The sequence below is a fragment of the Macrotis lagotis genome, chromosome 1 (genome assembly GCF_037893015.1).
Source record: "Macrotis lagotis isolate mMagLag1 chromosome 1, bilby.v1.9.chrom.fasta, whole genome shotgun sequence".
NCBI classification, from domain to species: Eukaryota; Metazoa; Chordata; class Mammalia; order Peramelemorphia; family Peramelidae; genus Macrotis; species Macrotis lagotis.
Genome location: NC_133658.1, coordinates 885,003,013 through 885,017,693, shown reverse-complemented (window position 1 = coordinate 885,017,693; position 14,681 = coordinate 885,003,013). Strand labels below are relative to the sequence as shown.

The 14,681-nt window shown below is 39.6% G+C and overlaps 1 protein-coding gene across 1 annotated transcript in view; it reads right to left on the bottom strand.

The window, feature by feature from the left end:
• Window positions 1-3,557: 3,557 nt before the first annotated feature.
• LOC141508393 (solute carrier family 2, facilitated glucose transporter member 7-like) overlaps window positions 3,558-14,681 on the bottom strand; it is a 30,863-nt gene continuing 19,739 nt past the window's right edge. The window contains exons 6-12 of the mRNA XM_074216976.1: window positions 13,339-13,464; window positions 12,753-12,940; window positions 12,334-12,444; window positions 10,634-10,735; window positions 9,029-9,104; window positions 4,751-4,878; window positions 3,558-3,782 (exon numbers count right to left, since the gene is read on the bottom strand). Of these exons, the coding sequence (XP_074073077.1) occupies window positions 3,558-3,782; window positions 4,751-4,878; window positions 9,029-9,104; window positions 10,634-10,735; window positions 12,334-12,444; window positions 12,753-12,940; window positions 13,339-13,464 (956 nt within the window). The remainder of the gene's footprint in view (window positions 3,783-4,750; window positions 4,879-9,028; window positions 9,105-10,633; window positions 10,736-12,333; window positions 12,445-12,752; window positions 12,941-13,338; window positions 13,465-14,681) is intronic.

The window sequence follows — 14,681 nt, the reverse complement described above, 5'->3', positions numbered from 1 at the left end:
TCTGAGAAGAAATATGAATGAATGCAGAATGAAGTCAGCAGAAATCGGAAAACACTATACACCATTGCATCCATGTAAATAGAAAGAACAACAAAAATGTAGTATATTATTATGCCAAGAAGGAAGATTTATACTGGAAAAGAGTAGAGTAAATGCATTTCCTTCTTTTCTTTGTAGGGATTATAGTTATAGAATGTTGAATAAACTGTTATCAATTGGTTTTCCCCAAACCCTCACTCTTTTTGTTGTTGTTGTATGTGATGGCTCACTAGGTGGGGGATGGAGAGGAATATATCCATAAACTAAAGTGAAATAAAAACAAAAGATCTCAATAAAAAAAGTTTTTTTAAAGAAATGTGAGAAGGGTGATGTCAAGATAGTGGCATAAAGACAGAGACTCTCCTGAGTTCTCCTAAATTCCTCCAAACAATTTTTTAAAAATGGTGTTCCAATTCCCTCAGTTTTCTCACAGGAAAACTAAATTTTGCTAAAGACAATGAAATAATATCATACTAATATATATGTATCAAATAGTCTGACTTTTTTTTTTTTTTTTTTTTTTTTTTTTAGTTTTTGCAAGGCAGTGGGGTTAAGTGGCTGGCCCAAGGCCACACAGCTAGGTAATTATTAAGTGTCTGAGGTTGGATTTGAATTCAGGTACTCCTGACTCCAAGGCCAGTGCTCTATCCACTGCGCCACCTAGCCGCCCTGTATGACTTTCTTAATGGAAAAGTTAAATGAGTTACAGCATGAACTACGCAGGGATCTCAACTTTTCCCTTTGAAAACTAGATAAATTTAACCAAGAATTAAAAAAAAAAGAAGTTAAGAAGATGTATGGAATTTTAGCAAAGTTAGAAATGAAAGACCTCTGGAGAAAATTGAATAGAAATAGAAAGGAATATACCTTTTTGTCAGTAGTATATAGCACCTGCACAAAAACTTACCATATAAAAGAGCATTAAAAACCTCACAACCAAAAATAGAAAAGCAGAAATACTAAATCCATCTTTTTCAGATCATAATATAATAAAAATTACATTTAAGGGGCTGTGGAAACATTAAAAATTGGAAATGAATTCATTTTAGAGATCAAATAATCCTGAAAAATAAAGAGGAAATCATGGAAACAATCAATTTTATTAAAGAGAATGATAGTAATGAGACAACATACTAAAATTTATGGGATACAGTCAAAGTAGAACTTAGGGAAAAATTTTTATCTTCAAGTGCTTATCCTATTTATATATTGCTTGCATATAGTTGCTTTCATGTTGTTTCCACCATTGTAACTAGGAACAATTTTGCCTTTCTTTGTGTTTCCAGCACAATTCTTTTCACACAGTAATTACTTAATAATGCTTGTTGACTTAACTTGGCCCTGCAGCCAGCAGTCATTGCCCTCTGTGATGCTTGATCTTTATATTCACCTTCTTTGAAGCTGACTCAACTTCCAGAGACAGGTGAGCTAGAGTCCTGGCAGGCTGTAAAGAAACTCCAACTGTGGATCAGCCAAGAAACCATTGACCCAGATGTGAGAATAAGAATACTCTGGTGGTGTGAGCAATGTTGTGCTTGTATCATTAGCTTCCTGACCCCCACAGAATCAATACCAGTAAATGACATTTATATGTATGAGAGGGAAAGTGGTTTAGTGGATATAACATCATCCTTTGGATCATGAAAACTTGGGTTCAAATATTGTCTCTGACATGTATTGGCTGTGTGACCCTGGGCAAGTCACTTAATCTCTGGCTTTAGACAATTCTCTAAGATTATAAGTGAGTTGTATTTCTGTATCCTTGAAGGGAGTTTTCATACCCAGATTCTCAATCTCTCTCTCTCTCTCTCTCTCTCTCTCTCTCTCTCTCTCTCTGTCTGTCTCTCTGACTCTAGCTCTGTCTCTCTTTCTCTCTTGGCAGATGGTAATGCAGTAGATAGAGTGCTGGACCTGGGGTCAGAAAGATATCTTCCTCAGTTCAGATCCAGTATTTTTGCCAAGAAAATCACAAATGGGAACACAAATAATCAGACACAACTGAAATGACTGAAAAAGAGCTTGCTTTCTCTCTCTCTCTCTGTCTCCTTGTCTCTGTCTCTATCTCTGTCTCTCCTAACTGCATATATAAATAAATAAATATATGTGGAGATACCCATATAAACATATGATTATATATACACAGTTTGTTTCCAATAAATGTCAAGATTCAATAGTGAATCTGCTCATTACTTTTGTAAATAGAAACCCAAATAAAAGTCAACAAACCAAGACAAGCATAGAACCAACTGTACTACTCTAATTTTAAATCTTCAAATCAAAGATGAAACTCTTTTCCTTGAAACTTTTTCCTTGAAAAAGTACATGTTAGACAACGAATTGTCGCTATTAAGTTAACACAATCCTTTATATAGCCACCTCTCCTAGATTTGTATATGTACTTGCTGCTTACTGTAAATTCCAAGAAATCATTTTAAACATACAGAAATGTGTAAAGAATGGTTCAGGGGGCAATTAGGTGGTGCAGTGGATAGAGCACCAGCCCTGGAGTCAGGAGGATGTGAGTTCAGATCTAGCCTCAGATACTTAATAATTACTTAGCTATGTGACCTCAGGCAAGTCATTTAACCCCATTAACCTCGCAAAAAACCCAAATAAATAAATTAAATAAAAAAAAAGAATGGTTCAGATACTCATCCATTTCCAGATCATTTCATTTGCCTGACAGCCTTTCGAATTGACTAGGCAAAGGAAATTGACTGTTTTTTCAGTTAATTCAGTAGTAATTTTCCATATTATTTGTCATTCCAAAGCTTAATAATCACCTACTTTGTACAAAGTGTGGAGCCAGGCTTTGGGTTATAAGATGTCATATAAATTTTCTAGGACATGAACTTTGCCTACATGGAAATACTGCCTAGTAAGGGGTTAATAAATATATATATATATATGTATATATATACATATATATATATATATATATATATATTACATGCTAAATGCTTTAAAGAAGTAAGCAAAAAGAGGTTCAGAAGAAAGCTCATTAGCTCATTACCCATAAAGAAATCTTCCTGGTTGTGCAGGGGATAGGTCTGGACCTCAGAAGAGGCCAGGACAGAAAATACTGAGTAGCAGCTCCAGGATTTCAGAGTAGAAAAGGATAACAGATGCCACTGGGTGTATGTCCTAACCTGAAAAGAATTTCCATCTTCCACATTCCCATGATGGGCGTGAATAAATGTTAGCTTGACCTGATTTAATATTGAAGTACTCCTGTACTTAGGAAATAAGAAAACAATGAGAAACCAGGGGAGAACAAAAAAAAAAAAGGAAAATTAGGGAGGTAAGAGAAAAGCCCTGAATGGATTATGGAAGAGAGAAGCCCATAGTTCAGAGTGCCTTTTGGCCACCAGTGAAGGAACAAGATAAGCAGCTTGCTGTGATAATGACCTTGAACTACCATTGCCCTCTTGAGGGAGACTTTTGATTTAGGAAAGTAGGAGGATGGTGAAGGATGAGAAGAGGTTGCTGGTTGACTGGAGCTGATGGTGGTGGAGCCATTAAAATTTTGTTTCCTTGGTAGAAATTGGGTGTGAACATGTGCTGAAGTCCATTGTTTCTTCTTTGTTCTTCTCTGGAATTTCCACTTTATTTCTTTTGGCAAAAACCTGGTTGATTTCCACAAATGTTTGGCCCTTAGTCTCAGGAATAATCATGTAGATGTAGATGGCAGTGAGGAGGCAGATTGCAGCGAAGATGATGAAGCTGTAGGCACCAATGCCCTCCTAAGCCAGGGAACAAAGAAAAAGGAAATGTAAAGTTACAGTGGGATATCTCTAATCATCTCTTTCCAGGAATACGAAACTTTTTGTCTCAGACCAGTGGATCCCAACTTGTAGGGATATTGACTCCTCTGGAGAGATTACAAGAGGTCTGAGAATCTATTTGTTGTTGCTGCTGTTCAAATGTGTGGCTTTCCATGATCACACTTGGGGTTTTCTTGGCAAACATACTGGAGCAGTTTGCTGTTTCCTTCTTCAGCTCATTTTTACAAACAGGATTAAATGACTTGCCCACGGTCATATAGGCAGTAAGTATCTGAGGTCAGATGTGACTCATTCTAAAAATGAATCTTCCTGATTCCAAGCCTAGTGCCCTATTGACTGTGATACCTGACTGCCCGTGGTAAATATTTAAATATGTTAATGAGATTGATGATGATGATAGCTCATACTTAAATAGATCTTTAAAGTTTGCTTTAGTGTTTTACAAATATTATTTCATTTGAGCTCCCTGACAATCCTAGAAAATTAGTGCTCTTATCTACTTTTGACACATGAGGAAACTGAGTCTTAGAGACACAGCAAGTCTAGCTTTGAATTCTATAATTCCTAATTCTTTAAAGGCAGCTAAAATTGGTAGTCAGGAAGACCCAATTCAAATTTGAGTCAGGAAGACCCAATTCAAATTTGGCCTCTAACTTGGCCGCAAATTAACTGTGACCCTGGGCAAGTCATTTGACATCTATTCCCCTCAGATTTCTCAATTGTACAATAGGGATAGTGTAGAGATAATAATATCACCAACCTACCAGAGTTAGAGTGAGGATCAAATGAGATATTTGTAGAGCACTTAGGATAATGCCTAGAATTCAGTAAGTATTAAATAAAATACATATAGACTAAGTGATTAAACATCAGTTGGAAGGAAGGAACAAGGGAGCTGCTAAAGGCTGGGAAGTGATCTCACTCACCTGAATGAATGGAAACACCAGTCCTATGATGAAATTGGTGAGCCAATGGACAGCCCCATCCACCATGAATGCAGCCGGCCGGGAAGACTGTAGAAATATTTCAGTCCGAACTACTGAGGGGACGGGACCTTAGTAGGTAGAAAGCAGAAAGAGATAGGAAGAAGAGGGTGTCACAGATGGATTCTTCTCCAGGGGCCCTCCAACCTCCTATCGTGGGTTCTTGTATCCTGCTCTTAACTTAAAATCCAGATGTCTGTAAGAGTTAAATGTGTAGGCAGACAGGTGGTGCAATGAATAGTGCTTTTGAGCATGAAGTTTGTAAGACCTGGGTTCAAATTCCACCACTGACACTAAGTGAATGACCCAAGTCAGGTTATTTTGACTCAATGTATCTTAGGGAATTCAGGATCATCTGTTTAGAACTGGAATGCATCTTAGAGGGCCTTTATTTTACAACCAAGCAAATTTAGGCCTAGATAATTTCAATGACTTGCTCAAGATCATCAATGTAATAAATTTTTTTGACAGGTTTGAACTCGATTTTCCAGCTCCAAGTAGCACTTTCCCCTAACCCCTTATAACTTAAGTGAGAGATGGGTTGTAATCTACTTTGATGAGGAGATACCCATCCTGGGAGTTTCCTATTCTAATAAATCCCTATATTTATATATTTGAATGAGAATTAAAAACAAAAAAACAAAAAAAAAACAAAAAAGACATATAAGATTGATTTCATGAAATCATTTCCAAGTAGTCAAGAAATAAGCTAAAAACTATTAATAGAGGTGAATTATCAGAGAATATTTCTTTTTTCACTGTTACTAAATTGAAGAGTAGCTAGATGGTAATGAGTAGAGCACCAGGAGGACTTGAGTTCAAATACAGCCTCAGACACTTACTAACTGTGTGAACTTGGGCAAGTCACTTAACCCTGATTGCCTTGCATCCAGGGCCATCTCCAGTCATCCTGACTCATTTCTGGACACAAATGGCTCTGGAGGAAAAGGTGAGACTGGTGATTTAGCACAGCTCCCCCCATCCCCCTACCTCACTCAAATCCAATTCATCTGCTTGTCATTGCATCACTTCCCTGTTGTCATGGTCTTCTTTGAAAACAAAGGATGAACATCATCACTAAATTGATAGACAAAGGAATGCTAAAGACATACCAAAAGTCCTCTAGCTAGGGCCAACTTGGAAGGTAATGATTTCCCCATCACTTTCCAGTAAGTTACAGGGGTAATTTTTGCTCAAATACTGATAAGACTATGGGTCCTTGGAGGTCCCTTTTGACTCAGATAGATTTAGAGATGGAAGGACCTTAGAGATCATCCAAATTCTACCCACTTATTGTATAAATGAGGCAACTGAACATCACAAGTTAATTGACTTGTCCTTGGTCACAATGGGGATAAGCATTGCCTGTGACACTTGAACCCTGGTCTTTCTGACTGGAGTCCAGTCTACAACACTATACTGGCTGTGAACCTTTGTTTCCTATAGAGGAGTGCGGTGTCAAAGTTTTAAAATGCAATTCCAACCACAACAAGAATTTCCACCTGGAGAAATGGTATTATGGAAACCATTAGTCTGTCTTTAGAGTATTTGCTGCCATCTTGTGGTAAATAGAGGTGCCACAGCAGACTGTCGGATAAACAACACCTATGGTCCCTTCTAGACTTTTTTCAGGTCATATGGAAGGACCAAGGATTATAGCTGTAGAACTGGAGGGCAATTCAAAGATTATCTAGAGCCCTGTCAAAGTCATGGTCCTGTCCAAACCAGATTAAATATAATTGGGAATTGTTTAATCAAATAAAGAAGGAAACAATACAACATAGATAATTTTAACTTGCAATTTAGGCCAAACCTCTCTACAGAGGAGGAAAATGAATCACAAAGAAGTGAAACGACTTGCCCAGGGTCATACAGTGTTATATGATAGAGCTGCCATTTTCAGAATCACAGACTTTGAGAGCTGAAAGCATCCTTAACAGCAATCTAGTCTGATTTATTCCTTGAAAGGAATTGGTGGTCATTGTCTGAAGACCTCTAATGATGGGAAACCCATTACTTCTTGAGGTGCTCATCCCATTCTTTTGTTGTTAATTCATTTTTTAGTTGTATCTAACTCTTTGTGAGTCCATTTGGGGTTTTCTTCGTAAAGTTACTGGAGCGTTTGCTATTTCCTTCTCCGGACAATTTTCACAAATGAGGAAACTATGACAAATAAGATGAAGTGATTTTCCTAATAATTCTCTGAGGACAGATTTGAACTCATGAAGATGAGTGCTCTATTCACTGCACCACTTAGCTACCCTCATCCTAGTTTTTTTTTTTTTAACTCTAATTCTTAGGAAGTTTAGGAGTCAGATTATCTAAGACTCCAGATCAGTTAAATTCTCATTCTATGACCTTATGCCTTCATCTATTCCACTGCTCTCGTTATACAGATGAGGAAACTGAAGCTCAGGGAGTTTAAATTACTTGCAAATCATCATCTCTTGGTGTAGATGGGTCTTGAACCCAAATATATTTTTAAGGTTTTTGCAAGGCAGTGGGGTTAAAGTGACTTGCCCAAGGCCACACAGCTAGGTAATTCTTAAATGTCTGAGGTGGAATTTGAACTCAGGCCCTCCTGACTCCAGGGCCAGTGCTTTATCCACTGTACCACCTAGCTGCCCCACCTTTGATTTCCAATCATTGTTTTGTCCCCAGTAGCCAAGCAGAAGTAGTCTTCCCTCTGACAGCCTTCTAAACACTTGGAAATTAACTGATTCTCCAGGTCTTAATTTTGTCTTAATAACTTCCCAGTAGCTAATACTGTGCCTTGTATAAAAGAAATATTTACTAAATACTAGAGAAATTGAAGAGTTGCTGTTGTTGTTTAGTTATTTCAGTTGTGACACATTCCTCATGGAAATTTGGATTTTTCTCGTCAAAAATACTGCCATTTCCTTGTTCACTCATTTTACAGAGGAGGTTCTAAGACAAACAGGGTTAAGTGACTTATCCAGGGTCACACAGCTAAAAAGTGTCTGAAGTTGGATTTGAATTTGGCTCTTCTTGATTCCAGCCCCAGCCAGTGCTCTATGCACTAATGGTACCACTTAGCTTGAATAAGATCTTAAAGGATAGAGCTGCCAGTGGTGCCAGCCAGGCCATTGGGTAGAAGTTTTGAATTAAGGTCTTTCCCCCTCCCCTTCTAAAAGTTAAATGCATTTTACCTTAGAAGATATATTGAGAGCATGAACTTGGAGTCAGAGAAGCTGAGTTCAGCCTGAGCTTTGACACAGGCTGTATGACCTTGGGTCAGTCACTTAACTTCTACAAGACTTAGTTTTCTCATTTAGAAAATGAAGGAGTGGGACTATATGACCCCTGAGATCTCTTCTGCCTCCAAATCTGCCTGATTATGAAATATAGACTTGGACAAATGTCTTTTTGTCTTAGGGGTAGAAGAGGGTGAGGTGGGGCAGCTAGGTGGTACAGTGGACAGAGCACCGGCCTTGGAGTCAGGAGTACCTGGGTTCAAATCCGGTCTCAGACACTTGATAATTACCTAGCTGTGTGGCCTTGGGCAAGCCACTTAAGCCCATTGCCTTGAAAAATCTAAAAAAAAAACCAAAAACGAAGAGGGTGAGGTGTCACTTCAGGCACCATCTAAACTTTGATCCCTCTTTGTTGGCCATATGAGAAGGAAGGTCTCCTTTTTTGTTGCTAGGACCATGGAGACTTATTCCCCTTTGTTTTGGTCAAAGAAACAAAATTCTAATATGGAAAGAATTCTTTCCTCCTTGCTTAGGATTGATTTCAGATTTGGAAACTCCTCCTGTAGATATAGTTATAGTCTTAGCGATTTCTGCAGTCAGTGAGTGATTAAGTGACTGGCATAGGGTCACACAGTCAGAATGCCAGAAGCAAGATTTGAACCCAGATCTTCCTGCCTTCCAGACCAGCTCCTCTAGACGCCATCATAACTGTTCTCTCTGTAATTCACAGGAATCCTTTTTTTTCTTTTTTTCTTTTTAGGTTTTTGCAAGGCAATGGGGTTAAGTGGCTTGCCCAAGGCCATGCAGTAAGGTCATCATTAAATGTTTGAGACCAGATTTGAACCCAGGTACTCCTGACTCCAGGGCCGGTGCTTTATCCACTGTGCCACCTAGCCGCCCCTTATAGGAATCCTTTTTATCTTCAAAATGGCAATGGATGGGTGACTGGCCTCTCCAGAGTCAGGAGGCAGACAGATGGAGCAGGGAAAACTATCCAGACACTTACTGGGTCCTGTGGAATGACCTGCAATGTAGGAAAAGACACAGATGATGCTGAGGTAAGACAGCTGCGGAACTTTGTTCTGAAGAGAAGAGGAAGAGATAGTTCTAGTTATCGGCCTGGGAAAAAAAGTAACCAGGCTGCTTCAACGTGAATCTGCAAGCTCAGCCTAGCTTATGCATAGGCAAAGGAGCTGAGGGTTTTAGTGGACTGAAAATTTCCCAACACTCTCCTCCTCTTGGAAACAATCAATCCGTTCATGCAATCCAAGATTACATTAGCTGCCAAAACACTTTGTTGACTCATTGAGTTTGAATTCCCATCAGAATCCCCAGATCTTTTCGGATAAATTGATGTCTGATCTCTCTGTCTCTGTCTGTCTGTCTGTCTGTCTCTCCTCTCTCTCTCTCTCTCTCCACACAGAAACACAAACAGAGACGCGCGCGCGCGCACACACACACACACACACACACACACACACACACACACACACACACACACCTCTTCCTCCATCTTGTACTTGCAAAGCTAAAAGAATAGGAATTTATATTTTTCAGTTTAAATTTCACTTTATTAGATCCAATGCAAGTTTCAAGACTAAGAACTTTTTTGAGTCTTACTTTGTCACCCTCTGGGTAATCTAACCCAGTTTTGCATCATCTGCAAATTTGCCTAAGATATCATCCCTGCCCTTAATAAAATGTTAAGCAGCTCAGGGCTGAGTACAGATCCTTGGCACCTCCCCCTGGAAACCTTCCAGATTGACATGGAAGTATGTATAGGTGTTCACTGAGCCTAGCCATTCAATCAGTCTTGAAGTCCAATGAGAGTACTCTCACCTAGCTCACATTTCTACAACTTTTCCACAAAAGAGAGCACGAGATAGTATATTTATGAATGTTGTCTTCTTAGCTGTGTGATTCTGGGCAAATTTCTTTACATTTCTGAATGTTGCCTCACCTGTGAAATAATAATACTATGGGAAATGAGATGTAAAACTTTGCTAAGCTTTAAAAATGAATGGGTATTATTGCTATTACTTATTCTTATTCTATTATTATCTTATTACTGTTACTGTATTATAATTTTATTACTATTTTTAATAATTCAAAAATCATTTAAAAATGATTATTATTGTTCTTACTCTCCCAGAACCACTACAGTTTTATGCTGGGTGAATAGGGAATATGCCTGAATATTTTAATTCCTGAGTGTTACTTAACAGGAGAGAGTAGGTGGGCAAGGTTTTCCAGGCATTTGGGAATTGTTTCTCATGTTGTTTTATGGTGACGTGGCCAATGTACCCTGAGATGCATTTGCATGGATCATGGTGGGGAAGGACTCATTTCTCTCTCCTTTCCTCTACCTGGGCTCTGGTCTCATCCTCTTTTCTATTTTTTAAACATTATTTTCTTTTATTATTTCAACCACATGTAAAGATAGTTTTTAACTTTCATATTTTTGTAAGTTTTTGAGTTCCCCATTTTTCTAGCTTTCTCCTTTCCCTTTTCCCTCCCCAATGACTCTCCGTTTTCTCTCTCCCTGAGCAGCTTTTCTTAGATTCTACCAGATCCTGAAAACCCTATGTAGTGGAGCCATTCTATTTCTTACTTGGAAGATGAGAGCAAGAGTCAGCACTGTGCAAGCTGAGCCACATATGCCATAGCCAAGCAGCAGAAGAAGGCGTCTCCCCAAGAGCTCCACAGTGAAGGCCTAAGAAGACAAGTCAAATGAATTCCTTTTGAGGATCCAGGATATTCTATTCTAAGGAGAGTCAAGGGCTTGAAATTAGAATAGGTTAGCATGGGACTCCGATTCCTTCATCCTTTCCCAACTCCAGGCCTTCCTGTCTATTATTGCCTAATTCATATTCCTAAAACACACTCCTTTTTTTATCGTGTCACTCCTCTGCTCAAGAATTTACAATAACTCCCTATTATCTGGTACAGTTCTCCATCAGTTAAAGCTCACCTTGCCTATTCAATCCAAAATCATCCTCAGTTCTGACTCAGATGGTTGTCTTCTCATTGTCCTCATTGATTACTGTACCAACCCTTGTCCTAGGTTCCTGTTGTCCAGCTTGGTTTTTGCTCCTTTTTCCTCCATCACCTAGCTTTCATAGTCCATCTCACATCCAAACTTTGTGATCAATGGAGATGCATTTCAGGGTGGCTCTCCACCTTTCTTTTTACCTACTGCCACTTGGCAATTTGAAACATATTTTGTTTCATTTTTGTGTTCAAATCCCCCAGACCTGGCATGGAATAATCACTTAATAAAATGCTTTTGATTATGTTTTGCATGGATAATTTATATCAAATTTATTGCCTCCTCAATGAAGGGGGAGGAGAAGAAGAGAGAGAATTTGGAAATCAAAATTTAAAAAAAGTTAAAAATTGTTTTTACATGTCATTTGGAAAAATAAATATTTAATTAATAAATGTATGTTGATATTTGACTGATATAAGGAAAGATCACTCTCCTCCCAAGTCAACAGCTGTCATTGTGACTTGTCTAACTTTTATCTCAAGTTTCTCTTTGGGTTTTCTTATATTTTGGAAGACTTTCGCAGAAACTTCCTAAATATAAATGACCCTTTTAGTAATAAGGCTGTGACCTCTACTCTAGACTTTTCTGCAAGGGTACAGAAGACCTTGGAAGGCATGGAGTTATTATCTCCATTTCTCTGGTGTACCCTAAGACTTCAAAATTTTCTCTGGGTCATGAAAAATCCAGGGGAACAGAAACCCAGAGAATATCATTTAAGAGCAACCTCTAGGGGCAGCTAGGTGGCGCAGTGGATAGAGCATTGATCCTGGAGTCAGGAGGACCTGAGTTCAAATGTGACCTCAGACACTTAATAATTACCTAGCTGTGTGGCCTTGGGCAAGCCACTTAACTTCATTGTCTAGCAAAAAAAAAAAAAAAAAAAAAAACAACCAAAAACCAAAAAACAAACCCCAAACAAAAACAAAACAAACCTAAAAAAAAAAAAGAGCAGCCTCTCCCCATCTTCCACCAAGCTCTGCTCTTCTGCAATGTAGAAATGACAAGTGGCCCTATCTCCTGTCAGCAAAATGAGTTCCCCAGATACAATACAATGAATGACCAAATGTATGTGGCTAGTAAGTCAGAGGTTTCTGGTTATAGTATGTTTGTCTACTGTCTTCAGGCAACTTCAGAGTATGATAGAGGTTAGTACCCTCTTTAGGGGTAATGGTGGTAACTGCTGCCTTACGGATCCCACAATTCCACTGTACTGCCTCCTTGACTATAATGATACCAGTTTCTAGGTAGGAAAAATGACTTACAGAGATAACTGTCATCACAATGTTGACTATGCCTGCACCCAAGGTCACATACTGGGTGTGCATGGGATTCACACCAGCTGTGGCATAGATCATGTCTGCATAGTAGTTGATCTAGAACAAAAGCACACAAGCCTAATATTAGTGGAGATCTGAGAGTATAGCTAACAAGTTTTATTTCTTGACTTAGGGGAACCTAGGGAAGGGGTAGCCCAGTGGGAGGAAGGAGGAAAGGAGGAAAGCTTAATCACCAGCACTTGATTTGGGCTTCTCGTTCTAGGTCACCCAAATCATGGTGGCAGGATTGCTGCAGGGAGGATGCCCATCATCTCTTCTCACCCCTTCAACACCAATAGGGAGACTAAGCCTCATTACCCATTGATCCACTCCTTCCTCCCTTCCCCAAATCCTGCACACCTCACCGCATTGACACCGGACAGCTGCTGGCCTGCCATTAGGACGATGATGGAAATGAGCTGCCACCTCAGAGGCTTGAAGGTGAAGAGGTTGATCACAGACAAGCGACCTTCGGCTTTCTCTGACTGGTCTTCCAGGTGCATCTCCTCGATCTCATCCTCCACATTCTCCCAGCCTCTCAGGTCTCTCAAATCTGCAGTGAGGACAGAGCACTCAGACAGGACCCAGCCTTAGAATGGAGATGAGGTTGATGTCCAGACTCTTTCCCCTCTTCTCTAGGGCAGGAGTTTTATTCAATAAGCATTTAAGAAGCTAGATATGTGGGGTGCTGAAGACCCAAAGGCAAAAAACATTGGGTTTGAAGGGAGAAAAAAAGATAATAGTTTTCCATTATCCTTGAGCACATCCTATTTGTTGGGAATGCCCTCAACTCTGATCAGGTCCTCAGTCCTACTCCTGGGCCCAGCAACTTCAGGCTTTGTGGAGAGAACAGAGAGGAACTGAGAGAAAAAATAAAAGTGGGAAGGAATTTCAGAATAGGCAGGGCCCACTCAGAAGATGGACTAGGAAAGAAGAATGAGTTTTGGCTACCTTTCCTGGCCTGGTCTTCATCGCCTTTCTGAATCAGTGTGTACCTGGGACTCTCTGGAAAAAAGGGCAGGGAGAGAAGCTGGAGGAGTGCGGGAATCCCCGTGATTGCCAGGAGCAGAGGCCAACCTGAGGGGAGCAGGAAAAAACAACATTAAGGTTGGCAAATCACTTCATGTATTTGTGTGTGTGTGTGTGTGTGTATGTGTGCATGTGTGAGTATATTTGTATACATATATGTATGTACATATTCATACCTATATCTATCTATACATCTATTCATCCATCAGCATCTATCTGTCTATTTATTTATCCATCTGCCAGTGTAACTATCTATCTTCCTTCCATCCATCCATCCATCCATCCATCCATCCATCTATCTATCCATCTATCCATCCATCCATTTATTTATCTATCTATCCATCTATCCATCCATCTGTCCATCCATCTGTCTATCCATCCATTTATCATCTGTCTATCTATCTCTCTATCTCTCTATCTATCTATCATCTATCTATCTATCCTTCCTTCTGTCCATCTGTCTGTCTATCTATCTATCTATCCATCTGCATATCTATGTATATTGATCCGTCTGTCTATCTGTGTATCTATGTATGTATCGATGTATGTATGTATCCATCTATGTTTCTGTTCATGGAGAGCATCCCACCTCTGGACTCCATTCTTTTTTCCAGGTGGCTTCCCATGCTCTCCCTCACCACCTCCATCTCTCAGAATCCCAGACTCCCTTCAAAGCTCAGTTCAAAGGTTCCCTTCTATAAGAAGTTATTTTTGCTCTCTGGCTGCATATATCTCATCCCAAGAGATCACCTATACATATGCATATATGCCTAGAGATGCATGCAATGTACTAGAAAATGCACATACCTGCATGTGTATATCCACACGTGCACATCCATGCAGATACATGCATTCAGAGCATATCTAAATGATTCATTATATGCACACTTGTACATTGCACAACACACATACATGTATACACAGTCTGTATATACATGTTCATATGCCTATGTACCAAGCACTATCTAGAAGGAGACACACAGAGTGGGGAGATCAGAAATGACTGCATATTGGAGTTGTCAACCTTTGAGCTGAGCTTTGAAGGAAGCCAGTGGAGGTGAGGAGAGAGGTTACCTGCACAAAGGAATGGGGTCCAGGGGGGGATGGTCTGCAGGAGCAATAGCTAGAATGAACTATAGAATGTGTGAAGAGAAGACTACACAGATGGGTTGATGCCTGATTTCTAAGGCTCTTTCTGGCTCTAAAATGATGATCATTTGAAGAGTCTATGATCTCCTGTTTACCACCCTCCCCCTTGACCCCCA